Genomic DNA, 23,010 nt, shown 5'->3' with positions numbered 1-23,010 from the left:
TAAGAAGAGGTGGTGTACACAGGAGGAGGGGAGGAAATAGAGGACACAAAGCCCACAGAATCCAGAAGAGACGGAAGACTATAGGGAAGAGGAGTTGGAACACATCAGTGAACATATCACAGACGAAGGAGACAAAAAATAGAGACGAGGGACACGGGGGAATATAGGAAAGGAGATCTGATTAATTATGGACGGGGTGAAAAAGAGGGGGAATGAGTGTGTGTGTGTGTGAGAGAGAGAGAGACTGCACAACAATGGGGAATCATACAGGAGGGCACAGCTCATAACACAAGACACAAAATTACATGGGAGGGAGAGACACAGCGGGGAGAAGAATGGAAAATAAAGCAACGAGAGAAACTAGCAGGCACTCACTAAATGTAAGAGAAAGATGGAAGTATATAGGAGACTCTAAGAAGAATAAATGATAGAAGGAAATCAGATCTCTTGCACCACTGCCTTCATCACATGCTGCTGGCAAAGAGACTGCAGGAGTGTGGGAAGCATGTAGGAAGCACCCTTGTACCCCTACCTCACACACTGGTCATTGTGGCTGATGTAGCACAAGTCCCACTTCTCCACGTGCAGGAAATAACTATGAAACTCTACTAGGTACACTGAGAAAGAAACTCACCAACTCGTATCCAAATCAAGGGCCACGGATCCTCGCAGTTCAGCATCTAATTGCATTCAAGCATGGTAGTGGTCCCATTTCACTCACATCTCAGGATCTGAGCTCAGTAATCAATTACAGTGATCTGCAGTCACTCTTTGGTCAGATTCGAAACTATGACCTGGACTGCAGTGGTTCATGTTCATGGCCATTCAATACTCAGGATCTGAACCCAATCCAAAATCACACTGGTCCACAGTCACTCAAAACTCAAGCTCCGAGCCCTATCCTGTGCAGTGGCCATTGTGAACCATAGACTAAGCTGTTATTGCAGTCATCAGTCACACTGCTCCACTTTAACTTCCAGGTTAGGATCGGAACACTCCATGGCACTCACGGGCCACGATATCAACACAGTGCTGAAACATAGTAGTCTCTGATCACTCATAGCTTGAGTTCAGATCCTAAGGGCATTGACCCTTGTCACTCTGCTCAGAATTGAGCGCTCAGCCCTCTATCACAGTAGTCCAATGTCTCTCATGGCTAGTTTTAAGAACAGTCTTCGAATGTTGTACCCCTTCCACTCAAATGTCAGAATATGAACCTAGATAGCCGTCACTATGGTCCATGTTAGGGTGGAAGCCTAGCCTTCAACAGAAGTGGTAAACAGTCTCACGAGTAAGGATCTGAACAGTCTTCCACAGTAACCATCTTCAGTCAGTCATAGCTCAGGTAATGAGCCTAATCTACCTTTGTAGAAGTAGAGATAAATCATGGATATGGTTCTGGACCCAGTCCAAGGCTGCAGTGGTCCACAGTCACTTCATGCTCAGCATCTATACAAAGTCATCCATCACATTGGTGCACAGTCAATCTAAGGTCAGGTTCTGAGTCCAGTCACAGACTGCAGTAGCCCATGGTCACTTAGTGCTAAAGGTATGAGCCACTGTTCACTATTCTGGACCATGATCACTCAGTTTCCCAGCTGAGCAAAGTCCCAGACTGCAGTTGCCCAGGGTCACACAATGCTTAGGATCTTAACTCTTTCCACTGACATACTAGTCCACTGATACTCAAAGAACTGTCCTAGACCTCAGTGCTTCAAAGAATCTTGAAGGCTCTGATCTCACTGCAGTAGTCCATCACATTGGTCCAGTCATTCTCAGGTCAATATCTTAGTTGTCCTTGTTCACTGAAAGGTTGGGATCTGAGCCTGGTATTCTATCCCAATGATATGTGGTCAATCATTGTTCACGTTCTAAGTACATTCATTGGCTACAGTGGCTCAGGGTCACTCAATTCTCAGAAGTTAAGCCTAGTCTTCAACTTCAGCGCTTCATAATCACTCAAAGGCCAGGCTAGAGGAAATCCTAAATGGGCAGTGCTTCACAGTCCCTCACTCAATTTCCACCAGTAAATTCATCTGCACATTTGTTGTATTTCTTTTTGTCCTTCAGCACTATGTGCAGACAAATATCTGGAGTGAAAACTTCAAAAATAATTTAATACAAGCATCCTAAAAATCCAAAGCAGTACAATAAGCAGGCGCTAACCACAGGGAACTAAATTCATAAACATCTTTTTAACAGTACTAAACTTTCTGTTTTTAAAGTATGATGCAGTACTACAAATTGGCTGTTTGGATAGATTCTTCCACCTCCGCAGGAGTGCTCACACTGAACTGCATGAGAAACTACATTACAGCTATATGGCTCACTGTCCCCTCTTGCTAGCGCCCTTATGTGCATTGTGGGCTAGTGAGGTAACGCTGCATACACTAGTACATTAAAGACAGACTTCTTGGCTTTGCCCATGCTTGTTTTACTTTAAGACTCAATGGTTGGAAGAGTTTGAGACTTTATGATTGGCAAATGCAGAAAGCTGTCATTCTCTAATCAATAAAACTGAATAAAAAGGTTTGACTCTCAGCTTGGGATTTAATGAAATACAGTGCTACGCCTTGTGGGATTGAGGGGATCTCTCTGCCACTAGGGAAAGGAACCATGGTGAAACGCTGTACTTTTAATTATGTGAAAAGAGAAATAATTATAATGTATGATGCACGCATAAATTGAAGGGTCTCTTAGATAGTTATTGTTAACATCTCTTAACTCAATAGAACTTACTTCGTCCTAAAAGGAATAAAGGGATAATTCAGCCCTGCCTGATTAGGAAACTTTAACAAGCCATCGCTATACACAGAAGGATGTTGCTACGCAAAAGAGTACTAGTCCCGATATACAAATAAATACAGTCTGAATATGGGTTCTTTGTATGATTTCCCAGGTCGAGGGAACTGCTAACCCCCGACACTGAAGATAAGTTATTGTCTCCACTACCAGCTCATGTCCATTTCCTATGTAGTAACTGTTATATCTGCATGTACACTAAACATACCAGTTCCCTTGACCTGGGTGTCCCTTACCCACGGCAACAAAGATCCTTTCCCAATTGTAATGTAGACTCTGTAATTTAACTCTTTCTGTTCCCTTGCCAGCTTCAATACATTGGCATGACAACCTGGAACATAAAAACACACATTTTCGAACTCTGAAGTAACCTAACATCAGGAAAGCTAACTATGAAACTAGTGTCCCATTTAAAACAAATGGGCGATTCTTAAAATAATCTACACTGCAGTGTCATTGAGAGGGTCCTCAGGTCCGATAAATGCACCCTTTACAAGATCGAACAGCAGTGGGTTATAGATCGGGCTCACACCTCAATGACAGCATTAAATGGAACCACTTATGACTTTCTCAATACACCAAGTGGTATTAAAATATGGAGTGGCTTGTTAATCTCACTTAAATCAAGCAATGAACTTTTAATAACTGGCCACACTACCACATGTATATTTGTAGTGTCTTCATTCAGCCCTCACTACATTGATTTACAATGAAGACCCATTGTTCTGTTATGCAGATTTGTAGATCACACTATCACCCAGGAGGGTAAGCTGGCGCTAAGCAGGTGTGATCCTAGCCATGCCTAGTGGGACTACTCTAGAAGCCAGGTCTTCAGCTTCTTGTGGGATTTAAGGAATGTGAGGAGAGGGCTTTTATGTGTAGTCACAGGTCAGTCCATGCTTTAGGAGCGATGCAGGAGAAGGCCTGACTGCCATATCTGCTTTTCTATGTGTGGGATGTGTGCAAGGAGGAGTCCGGGTGAGTGGAGGTGTCTGGAAGGTTTGGTGAAAGCAGATGAAATAGCTGAGGAATACTGGGTCAGTGTTATTTAGCACCTTCAAAAGGTGGGTGAGGAATTTGAATTGTGCGTATTTGCATATGGGAAGCCACTGGAGCGCCTTCTGGTGTGGGGTGATGAAAGGGCGGCATGGGAGGTTAAGAGTGATGTGGGCAGCCGAGTTCTGAATCGTCAACAGCCTGTGAGTTCTTTGTCAATCCCAGCATAGAGGCTGTTCCTGAAGTCAAGCTTGCTTATGACAAGGGAACTGACTTACAAAACGAAAAGAAATCTCTTCAAGTTGGACGCCATTTGTTTTTTTCACATTTGAAGCAGTAAACTTCTAGCACCAACAATTTGTATACCCGACTCTGAAATTCTAATATGGTTACAGGCACAATTTTTAAATACAATCTCAAAGACAACTGGTGTTCCACCAATACAAAATTCAATGCTGTGAATGACTCATCATAAATGATCATATAACTCTATCTCAGCAGAAATAATGACTCCAGAAAGCAAAGCTCAGGCAGGCCATTTCAAGATAACTGGCAATAATCCACTTATTATCTACTGCATTCCTCTAATCCACATGCACGCGCAGAGATTTTATTGCACAGGTGCAGTGAACAGAACTCTTAACAAATAGAGGAAGTGCGCTTTCAAAGGACGCAGTTAGGCAGACAGATTCGACTGCAGCCGCCAGTGTACACATTGGAGGTGAGTGGCTGGCTATTTCACCTATCAAGAGAACACTACACAATAGTAACTTTTTTCTGATCACACTTTTAGGTACCATCACTGAGCCTATACGAACCAGGGGGGATACATCTGTTGTGGTGAGTCCTCCACAGAACGACGAACACTTGCTTTTAACTATGTCTGATTTTTTATATTTCAGGTGCTGAGTGGTATACATATCTGGTAATGAAGTGTGATCATATGTGCTGGACTGCTAATATCCTAAACAAATTGATGCACTGAAATTCCACAGCAGACTCTACAGCAGTGATACCATCTCTTGAATATTTGCTTCTAGGTGTGGAAATGACAGAACAATAAGATGTAAAATTATTTATTTTTCTAGACTACAACAAATGACCATGTAGGAATATGACTAGTACTGTACGATAAAAATGAGATGACCAATAAATAGAGACCCCCCTGTCCTTAGGAGGCCTATGTTCTTTTTAGTAGAATTTCCACAAAGAACCTAGATCCAGACTCCTATAATGTATATATCTTGTTAGGACCAGATACTCTTGTATGGATAGCCATGATCGGGAGCATGCATTCTGATTTATGTTAAAAAACCTTCAACTCCCTCTTTTTGTCTTATATTCATAGATGGGGGAAGCAGCACCACAAACCCCTTGATTTCACTTATGATTCAAAGTTGTGAGCTTCAGATTACACAAATATATTTCAAACAGAGGCTTAAACCAATCAGTGATTTTACCAAGTTTAACGGTTCCATCTTTGGTTGAGAGTAAGGATGGAAGGTACTTCTTGTCTTGGCTAAGGGCAGTAGGTAGGTACTATCTGCATGGCATCTTGAGAAGAAGGGCCAGTCTAGGGCCTCGGGAACAGCAGGGTACTCGAAATCCAGCTACACTGCAGGTGTACGTGCCCTTTGGAATGTAAAACTCCTCTAGTACCAGTCTTTCTGGAAGATGGTTTTCAACTTGCTGCTATGAGCCTTTACGAGTTTGCTGGATAACAAAGTATTTCGAGGTTACTGAAGTGTGGGATTTTTAAATCAAGGACTGAGTCTAGGCTTCTTTTGTGTTCTGAGCTGGAACATATTTTTATTTTTTGCCTCTGATGTTGCAGACGGTGAACATTCCACCTGTCAAAACTTTCGTGTGAAGTTACTCGTTTTTATTTTTTTTATTTTGTTTCCAATTACTACTGCGTCTGCCAAGCGACTAGGGCAATCTAACATTCTTTTCTCAAGAATGTTGCATCTTTACTTTCTTGAGGACACATTGGATCTGTAGCCTGGTCCCGCTTTTCCACCACAAGTTCCACTTTCCAGCTCCTTTCTATAACAAGAAGAACATTCACCACAGATTGGATGCACGGATAGCTGCGGAATGTCTGCCAAAGTCAGCAGTCTTCTGCAAATAGGGCAGCTTGAATCACCTTCTCTCCTCCAGGCACTAGTACACAAAATATTTCCATACAAGCACCAGGATGTCACTTGTATGGGTACAAACAGCGTACTCATTAAAGGGCTGCGAGAAGGAAACGTAGAACTCTAAATTAGTGGCGGGTTAATTGTACTGCCATCAAGCAGAAAATGGTTCAACTCTTTAGGATTTGTGCTTTTGGACTGCTGGTTTAGTGTCAGTTTTGGTAAGTGAAGGACAGAGAAAAATACATTCGGATCAGGTTTGTCGTTCCTAGTTGTGCGCCTCATAAGCTCCATACTCCAGCAAACGTGGATTGAAACGAATTGTTTGCACTTTCAGCACTGACGACATGAATCTCTTGAAGGTGCAGCGCCCCCTTCAGTATTACCACAGAGAGGATAAGTGGCGGGCCGGAAGCAGTAGCGCGCGCGGGGCATCCCGCCCCTTGAGGCCCAGGCTGCAATGAAATGGAGACATCGCGGCCGCTGATGGAGACAAGTCCTCGTGCGAGGCGTCCGGGGAGCAGCAGGCACCAGGGACACTTCTTTCTAAACTGCTCTGAATATTCCGCTGGAAAATGAAACCCAAGCTCTGGCCGCGAAAGTAGAAGCGGATCAGCAATACCTGTCGCTGGCAACGGAGAGAGCGGGGCGGCTGGAGAGGGCCAGAGCAGGGCCAGCACTTATCATATCGGATAATATTCCGAGGCTGAAAGATCTCCTGGAGAACATGGATTCCGGCTCGGGTTTCCACAGATAATCAACGCAGCTTTTAGGCTCAGTTTTCCTCGGCGCGTTGCGGCTCCCGCACGGTAACGAGCCCCGAGTCGTTATCATTTATTACTCCCACGTGGACGCACGGTAACGGGAGAAAGAGGCAAGGGGCGTGGCCGAAGCTCTCCCTTCCATCGCTCGCCGCCCCTTCACACAATTCACCTTCATAGAGCACGCCTTACACCCTCAGACTTGCTTTCAATAACAACTCCTGCCAACACAAAGCCCCACCCCAGAACACTGTGCCAAAATCCTCCTGCAAATAAGCCCTCTGCCAACAGCATCCAATTATACACGCAAACACCATCAAATGTAAGTCGCTCCCTTCCAGCCATCCTCCAAAAACACCTGTCGCATCCCATATCCTGTCCTTATATCCAACCACACCCCTCCAGACAGCTCTGCCAGGACCAACCAATAGCAGGCCTCCCCAGCAATCTTAAACACACTCGCTCAACTCCCTCTACTTGCACTGTCCTCTGAAATTTTCCACCTACTTGGATGTCGATTCACCAATAAGCCAACGTTGACACTGTACACCCTTTGGGTCCAATTAAATTACTTTGTCCCAACCTTGCCTGCTCAACAGCTTGTTTGCTTTGAGGGGCTAGGGGAAAGCCAAGCCGTGGAAGCTGCATGTTTATTAACTATTCCTGTCACTTCCTTCCTGAGCCCTGAAACTAGCAGTAGCATGAACAGTGGCAATATCTACCCGACGTCCATGCCGACACCCTACACCAGAGGTCTCCAAACGTTTTAATGCCGCGCACCCCGTTGAAAAATAATCATTGGGCCCCCCTCAGAATTTTTCACAATTATTTTATAAAGATGGTAATGTTTAAATATGTCTAGACCTATTTAAACATTGCAGTTAAGTAATGTTACCTTTAAAAAAAAATGCAATATCATGCTTATGCTTAAAACAAAGTCCTGTTATCTGTATAATGCTTCTTTTGGCCAGAGTCTGGCGCCCCCCCTGGGATCACTTGAGGCCCCCCTAGGGGCCCCACCCCCCAGTTTGAAAACGTATGCCCTACAACAACAATCTTTTAATGAACCTTCCAACTACTCCAGGGGACACCTTCGGACAACACTTTTATTCTAAACATTTCAGCCACACCCTCCATACACCATACAAACACGTTCTGTCCGGCACCACTCCGATCCCTATCAGTCAATACTGTTTTTGCCCTTCAAATCTTATCATCCTCACACCATCCCTTAACACCATCAAGCTCATGTGGTCAAGACTCCAACCAGGACACTCTCCTGAGGTTGCTTTAATCCAGTTCAACCTAGGTTGGCACCAGCGCTGGGAATGTGCAAGTCAAGATTAGAAATTAAAATATGCACAGAATTAGGGTTGAGGTACTGCTAGTGAGACATCGGAGGAAGGAAATGAGACACATTCACCCTTAACAATAACAAGCCATTCAGTCATTTAAATCCTTTGCACCCCAGGACTGTTGGGGGGTGCCTAGAAGACACTCCAATGAATTCACAAATTGTTGGCGCCCACAAGTAGGAAAAAAACAGGAAGGGAAAAGTGAAAAGGGGACAGGGCGTAAAGCTTTACCAGCCATGCAATGACTTTTAAACCCACAGTGAAGGGATGAAGAGGCACTGGAGTGCAATGGGTACACTGCCCCCATTCTGAAAAAGTATATTGCTTCATTTGTGCTGAGAATGGCCTTAGCCTCTACCCTCGACTATCCACTACTTTAAGAACCATCATCTGTTGCTTTAGGCTCAAATGCCACATCTCTGCTGATGACATGCAAATGGTATTGTCCTTCACATCTTAATTCCTTCGGTCAAGGCCCGAGTCAACAGCTGCTTTTCAGTTTTGCGTCAATGAATGGCCATTCAATGCTTTCTCCTCAACCAAGCCAAAGTAGAAATCACGCTTCCCTGCTTCTTGCACTCCCAACTCCACCTCTTGTATAGCCATCTGCAAGTTCACTCAGATAGCAGGATGAGTCAACTCCTTAATCACATACGTCCATGGCTGGTCACCTCAATCTACGTCTTGTGCAAGATCCACCTAGTTCAAAATTGCTTTCAGTCCAGAGACGTAATTCAGTAAAGGTTAAGCAAAAGTAACTGGATTTCAAAGAATGTAATCTGTTGAACTCCACAAATCTGAAGCAGTTCACCATGACTCATTATCTTTTAGATTAGTAATATCTAATTATAATGCAAGTAAACTATTACATTGAGATTAATGTCCACAACCATCAAGGCAGTTGATTTTAGACCGGAGGTTCCCAGTTTGAATGGAAGCTTATTAATTCCCAGATGGGGAATACACATGCTGATTTGGAACTGGTAAATCCAGTTCTTCATGTTACTCCCTATTTGGAGGACAAATAATGAGAATCACCAGATTTAGGTATGGTGTTATTGGAAGGAATCATCTCTTGCATATCCACCTGTGAGGAGGAAAGGCATTCATGTAGGTTGCGTCCAAAGATCAGCCTCAATGTGGGCGAGTAAGATTACTGGGCACTGACTTCAAAGTCCAAGTTGTGGAGGAGGGTAAAAATGCACTGAAGATATGCTTCGACCAGCTCCAGGCAGCCCACTTTCAGTATTCAGTCATCCAAGTAGGGAAATATATGGACTCCTGATCTCTGTAGTGAAGCCAACAAAACCGCCAACACTTTCTTCAAAACACATGGCACAATCATTAGGCCTAGTAGTACCAAAGTGAACTGGTAACACTGGTAACCATTGATGAACTTCACTTAAACCTTCTGGGTGGAGAAGATTGGAAGATGAAAGTAGGCACCCTGGAAGTGTAGGGACACCAGAAAAGTCTCCATGAAGAGGGCCAGCAGGACATTGCTCAAGAACAATATATTGAAATTGCCCTGCTGAAAGAAGAGGTTGCCAAGGTAGTGGTGGAGGATGGGTCTCTGGATTGGTGGATATGCTTATCCCCACCAAATGGTGCTTAAGCTTAATGAGTGAAATCAGAGAGGTTATGAGGCAGCAAAATATGGTGGGGCTTAGATCTCCTCATGTTGCTGGAATTCACAAGATACATTCCTGTCCGGAAAGGATAAGTATACCTGTTTTATATTTGGATCAGTTTTGAAGGCTGACAATGCCAGGACAACTGTGACTTGGAATAGCTTTGAAATGTTCTATATTGTTGATGAAACTGTCTCGGAGGGCAAGCCAGGCCCAACAAACTTTTCAGCCTCAAAGTCATTGTCTTCTCTATTGTCATAAATGCTATAAGCAACAACATCTTATCAGGCATGACAAGGGCATCAGAATCGGACACAAATAATTATTTAATCTAGGGAAATCGCTGGGGCCTAGGAAGATGCTCTGCCAAAGGCTTGTCACCAAAGTATGCTTTAATCTTTGCCTGGCCAACTGGATGATTTTAACCAATTTTGAAGGCTTAAAGGGTGGTGTTGAAAGCGGCTTTTAGAGTGGTATGTGAGACTGCATCATGGGAGGCACTGACCAAATGGGGGACAGCAACCTGGGCAAAGACATATTATGCACAGGGGCCAGAACCAGTGGAATCAAGGAGCCAGGAATAGTCATAACAGTCAGATTTGCCAAACTCACAAAATCCGAGTGTACACATTTGGTCAGTGCTTCCCAGAGGAAACTGCAGCACCCCTAAACAAATATACCACAGCCTTCCAGAAAGCCTCGATTTGTGAGGAGTCAGCCAAAGGACCTAGAAAATCTGACCATCTCTGCCAAGATCTGGATCATCTTAGACAAAGAGAAAGAGCCTGGAGTTGAGGGAACACACAGGACTGGACCAAGTCCTGAGGAAGAAGTAGAATTTTTCTTTCCTTTGGAGTTTTTGTGGGAAGATATTCTGAGAGATTGTTCTCTTTTAGACTGACCAGAAAGAGAAGAGGAATGCTACAATGAGTCTGTGCAGACCTTGGCCAATAACACATAGGGCTCCTGATCTCTCGTGGCTTTTGAATGCAATAAGGAACAGGAGTCATAGGACATGGAATCATGGTCGGACCCCAGACGCCACATGCAAGTATCATGTCGGTCCAACAGACCTTATGATGCAGCATCATCAACAGGGTTTAAATTTTGAGATCTTGGGAGGAGACATTTTATCTAGTCACTCTTGAAAGCTGAGGAATTTTATCAGTGAAGCACGAGTTCCTGACCCAAGTAGTTGAGGTACGGAAACACAGGAACTGATGGCAGCTACCTTCTAATATACTCAAATTTAATCTCCCAGATGTTGGAAGAGTCTTGTCTGAAGCGACATGGGACCACCTGGCAACACGAGAGAGCTACTGCTGGGGAAAAAAGTTTCTGGACCCAGTCTGGCCCATGAAATATAATTATAAGATGAGAAATCTGCATTAAGATATATTTATCAGATCCCTCCAGTGCTTTCCAACTGCTCGTCCCTACCTCCTGCTGTTTCAGATTTCCTTTGTCATCCCATTCGACTACAATACACCCCCGACGGATGTCCAAACTCTTTCAAGGCTACACTAAACAAAATACCTCTTTCCAACAGACATAATAAAAGGCTAGCTAGTCCTCACTCCTCATCATCATGCTGGCCATCCTCTAGAAACTATGACACTTACCTGAGTACTGTTAAAGTCCGCTGGATCGACCTTTGAGGTTGCCACCTTATTCAGGGCATCTGAACTGTAGGGGCTGACATGTGACTTCAGACGTAACGACGCAGCAGCAGGAGGAGGAGGAGGAGGAGGAGCGGTTGGAGGAGTCAGAGGATGGCAGGCCGCAAGTAGGCAAGCGGGCAAAGCAGGAAAGCGGCAGGAGGCTACTGCCTCCACCTTCATTCTTCTGTTCTTTGCCCACCTCTCCCAGCTTGCCTACTCGGCACTCGTACACATGCCAGCCACAAATTTCCTTTCCTGACGTTGTTGCTAACAACTGCGAGAGCGACTGGCCAGCCGGCCGCAGTCATCATTACTGCTCTGCTTCCAGACTCTCCATCATACCCCCAAGCCACTAGGCTTTCTGCAGCATGGCGTCAGTGAGGTGGAGATTGCTAGACACCGCAGAGGGCAAGGCCGAATTTTTGACGCAGCTTCCCGGACACAGAGTAGCGGGGCAAGGGCCAAGCAGGCTCAGTGGGTGTAGGTCCCACTGCTCTAGGTTGAGCCCCAGGCCTGCAAAAGCAGCCCAACCAGGTTTGGATGCGGCTTGCGGCCTGGGTGTGCTCCCATCCTGCACTGTGCCAGGCTGTGACAGTCTGAGTTTTCCTTTTGTCCTTCCGCACACTCGCTTAGTCACCACCAGAGGCATCATTCAACGCATCAATCAGCAGGGGAACAAACACCTGCCACTCACTCTCCTGCCCATTTTGTGCCCATCATCCTCAACCTACTACTGTTACCACACTGCCAGCCGGTGTCTTCTTTCTACACTGTTAGCCGTGCTAAGAAGCCATCAACATTGAACATCATATACAAGCTTTAACAACTAGTTCAAGCAACAGGCTGCAATCCAGCCAGAAGCAACGACCAGAAGAAAAAGCCAAGGTGCCATGAGGAGTGAGCCCTCAGTCTTTAACCCTCCCCTACTTAAAAAAAAAAAACAAAAAAAAAGATTTCACACCAAAATCTTCCTTAACTGCCTTTGTGTAGAGTGTTCATGCCCCTTCCCTGTAAAATTGCTGGAGGCTACAAAAAAAGGGGGAGGGAGGTTGAGGTGGCGCTAAATGAAGTGGAGAAAGGTCCAACCTTCATGAAATCGGCACAAAACCTTGAATAACTAATAGGGAATCTGAGAAGCAGTGAAGCCAAGAGCCTGTGTAACTGAACTAGTGCCATAGTAACTCCCTGTGTAGCTGCAGATTGAGGACCTGCAGAGAGCGGATTGCCAACAGTTCTCGTGTGTACATTTACACACGAGGAGGGGAAGCTCCGCAGGCTGTACCTCAGCAACCAGCGCTCCAACCAGTGCTGAGGAGGCGAAGTTGCGTCACCATTCTTCAGTGCCCAGATCAACTCCAAAAAGCCTCTGTGTTACAAGCCACAAAAGCAGTGAAGTGATAAGGTCTGGCAGGACAAGGAAGGCATTACCAATGGTCTTGAAGGGTATGAAGAACAAGGGCGCCTGCTCAGTGAACTGATTCTATAGGGGAGCCTCCGTCCCTCTAACTTGAATCTAGTCCCCAGACTTTGGCCCCATTTTCTTCACTTAACCTTCGATCTGGCCAGGAACTACACTTCATCTGACAGTGTGTTAAAAGGAGACTTTAATGTGAGCCTCTCCATGAGGAAACACCTGACACCTTGGCTGATGCGCTTGGAACTTCACAGAACAAACCAGGCCCAAAGGATGCCCACAAAGTATGTTGGACTATTTGTCGTCTTGCAGCTTAGTAATCTAGGTTTTAAAGTTCTAAATGGAAGGCGTACACAGGAAGTTCCACTGAACTGTACGAGATCAGACAGAAATTCATAGTCTTACCTTGATTAATCCAAATGCCATAAAGAAATGTTTAACTTAGTGGAAAGCTATTGTATAGCACCTCCCTCCGAGGCCTCCATGTCTCAGGCCTGCCATGGCAAGGCTAGTGTGTGCAGTTTCACTGCCACTTCGACTTGACATTTAAAAGTACTTGCCAAGCCTTAAACTCCCCCTTTTCCACATATAAGTCAACCCTAAGGTAGCCATAGGTAACCCATTAGGTAGGTAAAAGGCAGGACATGTACATGTGTTTTATATGTCCTGGTAGTGAAAAACTCCTAAATTTGTTTTCCACTACTGTGAGGCCTGCTCCTTTCATAGACTAGCATTAGGACTGACCTAATACTTTTTGAGTGGTAGATTCTGATCTGAAAGGGGTAACCAGGTCGTATTTTGTATGGCCAGAATGGTAATAGAAAATCCTACTTACTGGTGAGGTTGGATTTAATATTACTATTTTAGAAATGTCACCTTTAGAAAGTGAGCATGTCTCTGCACTTAAAAACATCTGTGCCTTATAGCCTATCTCCGATCCTGGTCTGTGCTGGTTCACAGCTCCCTTGTGCATTTCACCCAGACATCCACAAACACAGTGCACTCAGTCACATCTGCATATTGAACGGGTCTTCCTGGGCTGGAAGGGTAGAAGGCCTGACACTTACATTTCAAAGGCCAGTGGCTTGCCCTCACACAATGGACTGATAAACCACCCACTAGGACCCTGGCAGGCAGGACTGGGCTGAAGGGGGAACCTGTGCACTTTAAAACCACTATTTGAAGTCTCCCCAACTTCAAAGGCATTTTTTGGGTATCAGGGCTCGAAAAGTCATAAAAATGTTACTAGACCTGCAAGTCGAGTAACTTAAATAATCTACTCGACCTAACTGTAATGTACTTGACCCGTAAACGGGTCTGAAATTGTGTGATCCTAGGCAAATAGTTTACACAGTCACCTTTTTCTTAATTCTCACATATGATTGCACCTTCAAATATGTGAGCTCAGCATTTCTACAGTACAAAAAACCCTCTTTTGTTTGGTTAAGTAGACTGAAGTTTGCTGTATGCATCACAAGAATGTAGCCCACATACCCATGAGGTCTAGCTCACATAACCTAGGACTTCTTTTAATTTACTAACAGCATTGCCATCAAGGCAGGAGTATTTCTCAGCTTGTTTAAACACTCAATTTTAATAAATATATTACTAAACCATGATGTGCTAACATATTGTCATCTACACACAGTAACTTTCCAAGAAATGTCCAGAAACCTCTTCACCAACCTAACCTTTACTGATAAAACTATATAGTGTATTAACAATCTGTGAAAATTAGGTTTAAGGGGACACATCCTTTGCACATCAACATGTGAAGTATTCTGATTTGTTGTCATCCTATTAAAATATTTTTTCATCACACAGAAATATAAAAAAGGGCTTTCACAACTACTGAAATATATTTTCAAATGTTTGCACAGTTGACTTAGTCATATAAATGTTGTGTTAGGGAAAAACTGACACCCTATATCCTTTTATTTTAAATTCTAAGCAGCAGGTCACACAGTTCACCTTACAAAGTCCTGGAACTCTGCAGTCAGGAGGAACATTAATTGTAAGAAAAAATGACTTTTGACCTCTGTTTGTGAACACAGAGCAAATGTGCATAAGAACAAGATTTAAAGGCATCTTTTACTGCCCCTCCACTTTTCAACTGAACAGAACACCTATTCAGTGTCAACTCACCAGAAGGGACAAGTAAGTATTAAAGATAGCTCCTCCTGATCAACTAAAGGCTCGCCAATGCGAGAGGATTTTTCAAGCCCAGGGTATATATACAGGGTCTCTGACCCACCAACTCAAACACTCCTGGATGTACACAAGCACCTTGTCAGAGGAGCTGTCTGGCTGCCCAAAGGACTCATCTGCACTGCTTTGCTGAGAAGGACTGCTGCCGTCTGACTTTCCTGGAAGGACTCTGCCTTCCCCAAAAGTGCTTTCCAAGGGCTTGGACTGAGCTTGCCTCCAACAAAGACTTAATCTCTTCAAGAAACCCCTTGTGCGTCTAAAATCGACACACCGCCTGCAGAAATCGACGCTAAGTCTCCATTACGACTGAGAAACCGCTGCACAGCCGACCGGAAAGACGCAGCCCCAACTTCTTGACTAGAAATTCGACACAGTGCCTAACTTACGATGGAAAATTCGACACAAATTCGCCTCCCAGATCAACGCAGCGCCTGTGCCTTTTTCCAGGGTGTCAAGGATTTTCAACGCATTGTCCCTGGGCATCAAAATATCCCCACATCACAGTGAGTAACCAAGACTGCGCTGTGAAAAACTAAGCAAACTCCTTCCAGCATGGAAAGAAACAACGCATTATCTTTGCCGCGTCAGAAAATTAGACACACCTTATTTTTCAACGCACCTCCTCCTCTGCAGTCTCCACGTGGCGTTATTTTTGATGCATACCAGGTATTGTGTGTAACAAAGAAACAACTGTTTATTTCTAAGGATTGAGACTCTTTTAAACATTTTAAAAGTGAAATTTCAACTTGTGCTCATTTGATCTTTGTTGTTTTTACCTTATTTTACTCAGATAAGTATTATCTATTTTTCTAAACCTGTGTGGTATATTTTTGTGTTGTTTTCACTGTGTTACTGTATGATTTATTGCACAAATACTTTACACATTGCCTTCTAAGTTAAGCCTGACTGTTCAGTGCCAAGCTACCAGAGGGTGGGCACAGGATAATTTGGATTGTGTGCGAGTTACCCTGACTAGGATTGTGGTCCCTACCTGGACAAGGGTGTATAACTGTCAACTAGATACCCCATTTCCAACATTGGTGATCAGCGGGGAGGATAGGACTTGTGTTTGTGCAGTGCCATACAATAGCTATGTGTACACTACCTACCCACAGTTAAAGGTCAATTTGATTTGTTTTCTTTTTGCTACAATTTCCCTGCTTGACATTTTCTAATCTAACCCTATACATCATGTCTCTGGCTGAAATCCACAAGTGGAGATGGGGAGTTTGACCTGGCTAAGCTGGAGGTCAGTTAACCAGCTGAAGTGCTTTTTCAAGTGGATGGGGGTACCCACCTGTGGAGCCTTCAAGAAGGAGGAGCAGCAAAAGATGCTGAGGGCCTGGGCAGAAGCCCCCTCACAAGAGCATGGTGAGCTGGGGGAGCAAGTGGATGGCTCGCCCGAGGTGCTGCAGTGGGGGATATGACACCTGGATTTTTCCCCCTGCTAAACCAGGGTGCAGTGTCTCATGTCACGGCCTGACTGCAGAGGAAAGGAGGGAGGGGAGAGAACTCCAGCTGCAGTTAGCAAGATTAAAAAATAGAGGCGGAGGAGAAGAGAGAGAAGCCAAACAACCTAAGGCTGAAAGGGCCTTGGCTGGAAAGAAACTCATCATGGCTCATGAACGGAGTCTGAAAGAGCTGAAACTCAAGTCTAGCCAGTCTGAGTCCAGTAGTGATGGTGGCAGCATACATACAGGACCTGCTGGAGACAAAAAGCTTTGTATACCCAAAGATGTGGAATCAAGTTATGTGGTGGGAGATGCCATTGATAAGTGGTTTGCTGCATATGAAGCTACACTAAGGGCTCATGGGGTTCCTGAATAGCAATGGGAGATGGGCTTGTGGAGACACGTGCCAATACTTGGGAAGGACACAATTTTGACATTAGAGGTTGGGGGCCCTCCACCCGTTGATCTCCAATCAAAGTCTGGTCTGTGCTGGTTGGCAGTTCCCTTGTGCATTTCACCCAGACAACCACAAACACAGGGCACTCGGTCACATCTGCATTCATCTGCATATTGAATGGGTCTTACTGAGCTGGAAGGGTGGAGGGCCAGATACTTACATTTCAAAGGCCAGTGGCCTGCCCTCACACGATGGACTGATAAACCCCTCACTGGGACCCTGGCAGACAGGACTGGGATGAAGGGGGAACTTGTGCACTTCAAGACCACTCTCTGAAGTCTCCCCCACTTCAAAGGCATTTTTGGGTACTGGGTCTCTGAACCCACCAACTCAGACACTTCTGGACCTACACCTGCACCTTGTCAGAGGAGCTGTCTGGCTGCCCAAAGGACTCATCTGGACTGCTTTGCTGAGAAGGACTGGTGCCCTGCCGTTACCCTGCTAGCCTCTGACTTTGCTGGAAGGACTCTGCCTTCCCCAAAAGTGCTCTCCAAGGACTTGGATTGAGCTTGCATCCTGTTTCTGAATTCTCAGGGCCAACAAAGACTTCATCTCTTCAAGAAACTCCTTGTGCGTCAAAAATCAACACACCACCTGCAGAAATCGACACAAAGCCTACATTGCGACCAAGAAATCGCCACACAGCTGTCCGGAACGACGCAGTCCTTACTTCCCAACTGGAAATTTGACACAGCGTCTACCTTGCAACTGAAAATTTGAAGCATCACCTACCGGATCAACGCAGCGCCTGTGCCTTCAACTAGCGCGTCAAGGATTTTTAACGCATTGTCCCTTGGTGTCAAAATATCCCCACATTGCAGTGAGAAACCAAGAAAGCATGCCAAAAAGCTACATAAACCCCCTGCAGTGTTGAAAGAAACGACATCGTCTGTGCGGCGTCTGAAAATTCGACACAATACCTTATTTTTCCAGGCATCTCCATCTCTGCGGTCTCTGTGCGTCGTTATTTTTGACACATACCAGGTACTGTGTGTAACAAAGTGACAACTGTTTATTTCTATGGATTGAGACTCTTTTAAACCTTTTAAAAGCGACATTTCAACTTGTGCTTATTGGATCTTTGTCGTTTTGACCTTATTTTATTCAGATAAATATTATCTATTTTTCTAAACCTGTGTGGTATATTTTTGTGCTGTTTTCACTGTATTACTCTATGATTTATTGCACACATACTTTACACATTGCCTTCTAATTTAAGCCTGTCTGCTCAGTGTCAACCTACCAGAGGGTGGGCACAGGATAATTTAGATTGTGACTTACTCTGACTAGGATTGTGGTCCCTACTTGGACAAGGGTGTATACATATAGCATTTGATTGGTGTCCCAACAGGGGCATTCTAGACAAAGTTAAAGAATTCGGGCATCCCTCCAACACTCCAGGAGGCTATCATTCAGCTGCACACTAGCACATGGGTCAGCATCAAACTGGGTGACAGGTCCTGTGTATCCAGAAAAACTGCAACCTCGCAGGGTGTGAAACAGGCGTGTGTGTTAGCCCCTCTTATCTTTAACTTATTCATCTTCAACTTGTCCAGCGCCCTCAATATCATCAACAGCCATTCCCCTAAGATAGGAGGCAAACATTAGAAATTTGCTTTGTGCAGATGATCTAGCACTGTTTAGCTATACAAGAGTTGGACTGCGGCATTTACTAAACACACTGCACTCCTATACAATTGCCAAGTCATTTTAAGGAAAACTAAAATTACCACACTAGGCAGGAAATCCAGTAAGGGGGGCTGGGCTGCAGGCACTTTAATGACAAGATCAAAAAGGAAGTCAAACAAATGCTTGGGGGGGTCATCACTGATGCAATATGCACCTTTGTCCAGCAAATGAAGGAAACTGAAATCAAAGTTTGGCCCTCCAGATGTCCCTTTCAAAAGTATCAAATTTGCTGTGAGGGGGTAAGTTTTCTCCCTCTCCTGAATGTAATTAGGGCAAAAATGATTCCATCTTTGTCCTATGGTAGTGAAATTTTACTGAGGACGGACGACAAGCTCCTGAATAAACTTATGACCAAGATATACAAGTTTGCACCTCGCCTGCCGAGATCTTCCTCAGCTGCTCATATCTGGCTGGAACTGGGCCTCCTCAACCTGTGGGTGGTTAGAGCAGGAGCTTTCTTAAATGTTTGCTACAAACTCAAACTCACCAGGAAAAGATAAATAGAGGCTCTACTGTGTAATGATATTCAAACTGGTGGATCTAGGCAACCCCACCATCTGTACTTAGAGGATTGTCTTTGTACCTGGAAGGTTGGAGAGCTTTGGCTTCCCACATGAGTCAACGTGCTTTTTAGAAATGTATTAAAAAGTGCGTGTGCATCCTTTCTCATCAGGCTGACATAGTCGCTTTAGCGAAATGTAAGGGCGCATAGACTGTCATCAAGGGCTCTTTCCTCACCCTATCTGTCCTGCACATGTTAAAAACACAAACAATAAAGATTCATGGGCCTCATACTTTGGGAGTGGCCATTCCTAAAACATTTAGCTACATGGCGCAGGCCTTTGGAATCAACAACGTGCGGGGGTGTGGTCTGTACGATGGATCTTTTGAACACATTGTCAGCAGCTGCCCAGCTTTATTTGAGGAACGAAAATCTTTCCTGAAGCGGGAATGGAGCATACTGGGCATCGCTCATGCAGACAGGTCATTACCAATGCCCTTAAACCTGACAACAGTGCTCTGAACATTTTGTTGGTTAAGTTTGTATCTTTACCATCTAAGAAACTCTGTTGTCTGAGGGCTCCACCAAGTGGTACCAGCCTGAGCCCCTGATTGAATTGCCTACCGCAGTCATCCCCATAGTCTCTGAATCATAGGTAGCTTTAAGAACCCACTGTGAATGCCCTGTATTGTAGCGGCACATATTTTATGTGTGATAGCTATGAAATTTTAGTCACTGGCTACTGTGAAATGTAAATTTTTATTGGTTCACTTCCATCCCCATTTATGAAACGGTATTGTAACTCTGTTATTTTAATTGGTGCACTTAGCTGTTACCAGCTGCTGGTACACACCATTTGTGGTATAAGTTTGTTCTTATTTTAATATTTCCCCTGTGCTGCGTTATACAATCCACTGGTCTAGCACCTTACATCCCCCACCAGACACTGCTACCTTTTTCACTATTAATGTGGATCTCCTTCCCTCTGACTTATTGTGGCATACATGCTGGCCTTGGGTGAGAGTAACATGCTACCCTTTGATGGCCCAAAAGTGGCAGTCCTGACCTTTGTGCTTCAAACCATGCCCATGTCACGTCAGTCTCTTTCATTGGTTTGTGGGCTTGCCTTTTAAAATCTCGTTGCTTCTTATTAGTGAAAGGTATGCATACGTCATGCCTTTTCCGGTGTTTAGCCCTCCTCGAGCAAGTTCTGAAAATATACGAGGCTCGCTGTTTTCCATCCGGTTTCTGGACTTCTTTTTCTCTTTTTTCGAAAGTGCGATCTCGCTGGTCAGAAGTCGAGCGCTTTGCATGACATTGACCCTGTTACATAGTTAATTGCACTTATGCTGGTTACATGGATAATTGTATTTTTGACGATAGGTTTCACTACGAGCAAACTTTTATTTCCCTTTGTGTGTCTGCTTTGCGCTGATGGCAGCCGTCAGCTCGCTTATTTGAAACTTTTACTTTTCAGTTTATATGGCTAGAAAAGTCCAGTAAGTTATGTGACACTGTTTTACTTTTCAATTTCAATTAATGTGGCAAGAAAAGTCCGGTTAGCAGTTTACAGTGCTAATTGATCTAGCTCGAGCAAACGCGAAACCTATTTAATTGCAAATGCTTGTTTTTTTTTTTGGTTTTTTTTTTAGTTAACAAGCCTTTCTAAACATGTGGCCTGTTTTAACCTGCCCGCAGCCCCTAACAATGCTTTTGTTTTAGGTGCCCACAAAAGTCTCCATGCGCCCCTCACTGGTTGGAAAAAGCAGTTACCTTCACTTCACTTTGTGTTTATTATATATAGGTAGGTTTTCAGCTTGGTCTGTAGCCACAAGTTCGAAAGTTAAACAGGCTTATTGTTTTAGCCAACTTATGTGTCCACCATATGCACTGGCATTTTATCAATTGTAAAAAACGTGTTTATTTTCTCTTGACCTGGAATTCTTTATCATGAATATGTTTCTGTTATATTGTAATGGTTTTAATTAACTACAGAATAAAAATCTTGACTTTTGACACCCTGAGCACCACACTTTACACCCAGCAAAATCTTTGATCATTTATGCATCACCTTTGTACTTGTTCCATGAAGTAGGCAAATGGCAACAAATGAGGGACACCTACTACCAAGGGAAAAAATGTGTGAACCACAACATGGTTGTGATAACATTTGAAAACACATTAGAGAAGTGGTACTCTGCTAACGTCATTGCATGCAGTTCAGACACAAAAAGGTAAATATCTGGTATCACATTAGCCCTACATGATTATTAATTCATTAAATTGCCTATGCGTGCTATGTTCGTGATGGCAGAGAAGTGTACACCAGGTGCTGCCTCCAGGAATGTTTATTAATAATATGCAACTGATCACGCTTTCATGAAAAAGAACAACAATATGATATTTATCTGTAGCATAATCCGACTGGCTTCTAGCTTGGATTTTAATTTGACCCACGTAAAAATGTTCCATCATTTGTAACCATTGACTTGCTGTAGATCGCATGAACTCTGATCGGTCAACCTAAGTAACTAAAGTACTCTGCAAGAGCTCCCAGTCTCTCTCTCCTATTGCAACTGACAGTGGAAACCTTGCACGGGTGGAGACCATGCTAGCGAAGGCATTCTGTAAAGCACTGAAAAACGCTGCTGTTCTGACAAGGTGATGAACTGCTGCTATACTAGAAACGTCTCGTGTGTGAAAGAAATTACCCACATTCATTGAATGTGTTTGTAATAAAAACTTCTCATGTTGAAGTTTGAAACTGTTTTGTGGAGTTCCGTCAAAACTTCTAAACCGAGTTCTGGAATTGTCAAATGATTACAAGCTCATCAGTGCTGGACACCACCCAAACAGGAACCGGTCACTGTCACCTTTACTCTGGAAAAGCTGAGAGTATGAATACTTCCTGTACATGTATGTACACACTTGGTGGCCCGCCGCTGCTGACCCTGGTAAATAAGGGCCGTGGGTTTCGGTGTACTTGTATACCTGAGACTCTGCGAGGGAAAAACCGCCCAGTAACTGGAGGGTGGACAGATCTCCATGTGACTTTGAGAAAAGGGGATATTTTCATATTGTCTTGAGGCCAGGGTGCGAGGAGCCTCCCCTGTATACCAAACATTCCTCTACCATGCCTCTGCCCTGTGTACGCTTGGAACAGTGAGGGTGCCATGCTGGGATGTCCAGTTTCATCCTGGGCTTGGATGGCACCTGTGATCCTAGATCCCGGAGTCAATGCTACCTGCATTTTGACTCTTCGAGTAAGTTATGCCTCCCAGGTGAGGAAACAATCCCACGCTTTACTGCTGCTGAAGCCTGGCACAGAGAGGGCATTACCTTTCTTTTTCAGGAACACTCGTCGTGTGGCAAGTGGGCTCTGGCGAACTCTGGGATTTTGAAGAAACTTCACAGCTGTCGAAATCTGTTCAGAGAAAAAGGGGCAGCAATAAATTCACAGTAAATAAGTCAAGCCAAGCGCTCACAAAAGCAGTAGGATGGACTTTAAGAGACTTGCAGAACCCTACAGTATCATCAACAGTACACTCTTACATCAAACAGAGGGCAGGTACAATACGGGCAGTGGAAGCACACGCTTTATACACACACAGGATAGGCTCAATACAAGAGGCAATAGCTGTGAACGCTACAAACACACACACACACAGAATAGGTACTGCACCAAGTGCACCAGTGAGAAAAATCCCACACAGGCATAGCCAAAGCAGATTGTGCAGAGTTAAAGCCTCCTTAAAGTACAAGACCGGTAGCGCACGAGCAGCAGAAGTGCACACTTCCCACCCAAAAAGGTAAAATACGGTAGCAGTTTAACCCGCATACACACGCAGAGCAGACAGCAGCAGCACTCTGAAAATAACTAGTACTTAACACAAATGGCTTATCCACCACACATCTGATAAGAACGGAGTTGTACTCTATTGGATA

At 44.4% G+C, this 23,010-nt stretch overlaps 1 protein-coding gene across 1 annotated transcript in view; it reads right to left on the bottom strand.

Annotated features, from left to right (window-relative positions):
* PEX14 (peroxisomal biogenesis factor 14) overlaps positions 1 to 23,010 on the bottom strand; it is a 419,725-nt gene that overhangs the window by 228,369 nt on the left and 168,346 nt on the right. The window contains exon 3 of the mRNA XM_069241206.1: positions 22,405 to 22,489. Within this exon, the coding sequence (XP_069097307.1) occupies positions 22,405 to 22,489 (85 nt within the window). The remainder of the gene's footprint in view (positions 1 to 22,404; positions 22,490 to 23,010) is intronic.

The sequence above is a fragment of the Pleurodeles waltl genome, chromosome 6 (genome assembly GCF_031143425.1).
Source record: "Pleurodeles waltl isolate 20211129_DDA chromosome 6, aPleWal1.hap1.20221129, whole genome shotgun sequence".
In the NCBI taxonomy this organism is placed as follows: Eukaryota; Metazoa; Chordata; class Amphibia; order Caudata; family Salamandridae; genus Pleurodeles; species Pleurodeles waltl.
Note: the sequence above shows the minus strand (reverse complement) of the source record. Positions and strands in the feature narration are given on the sequence as shown.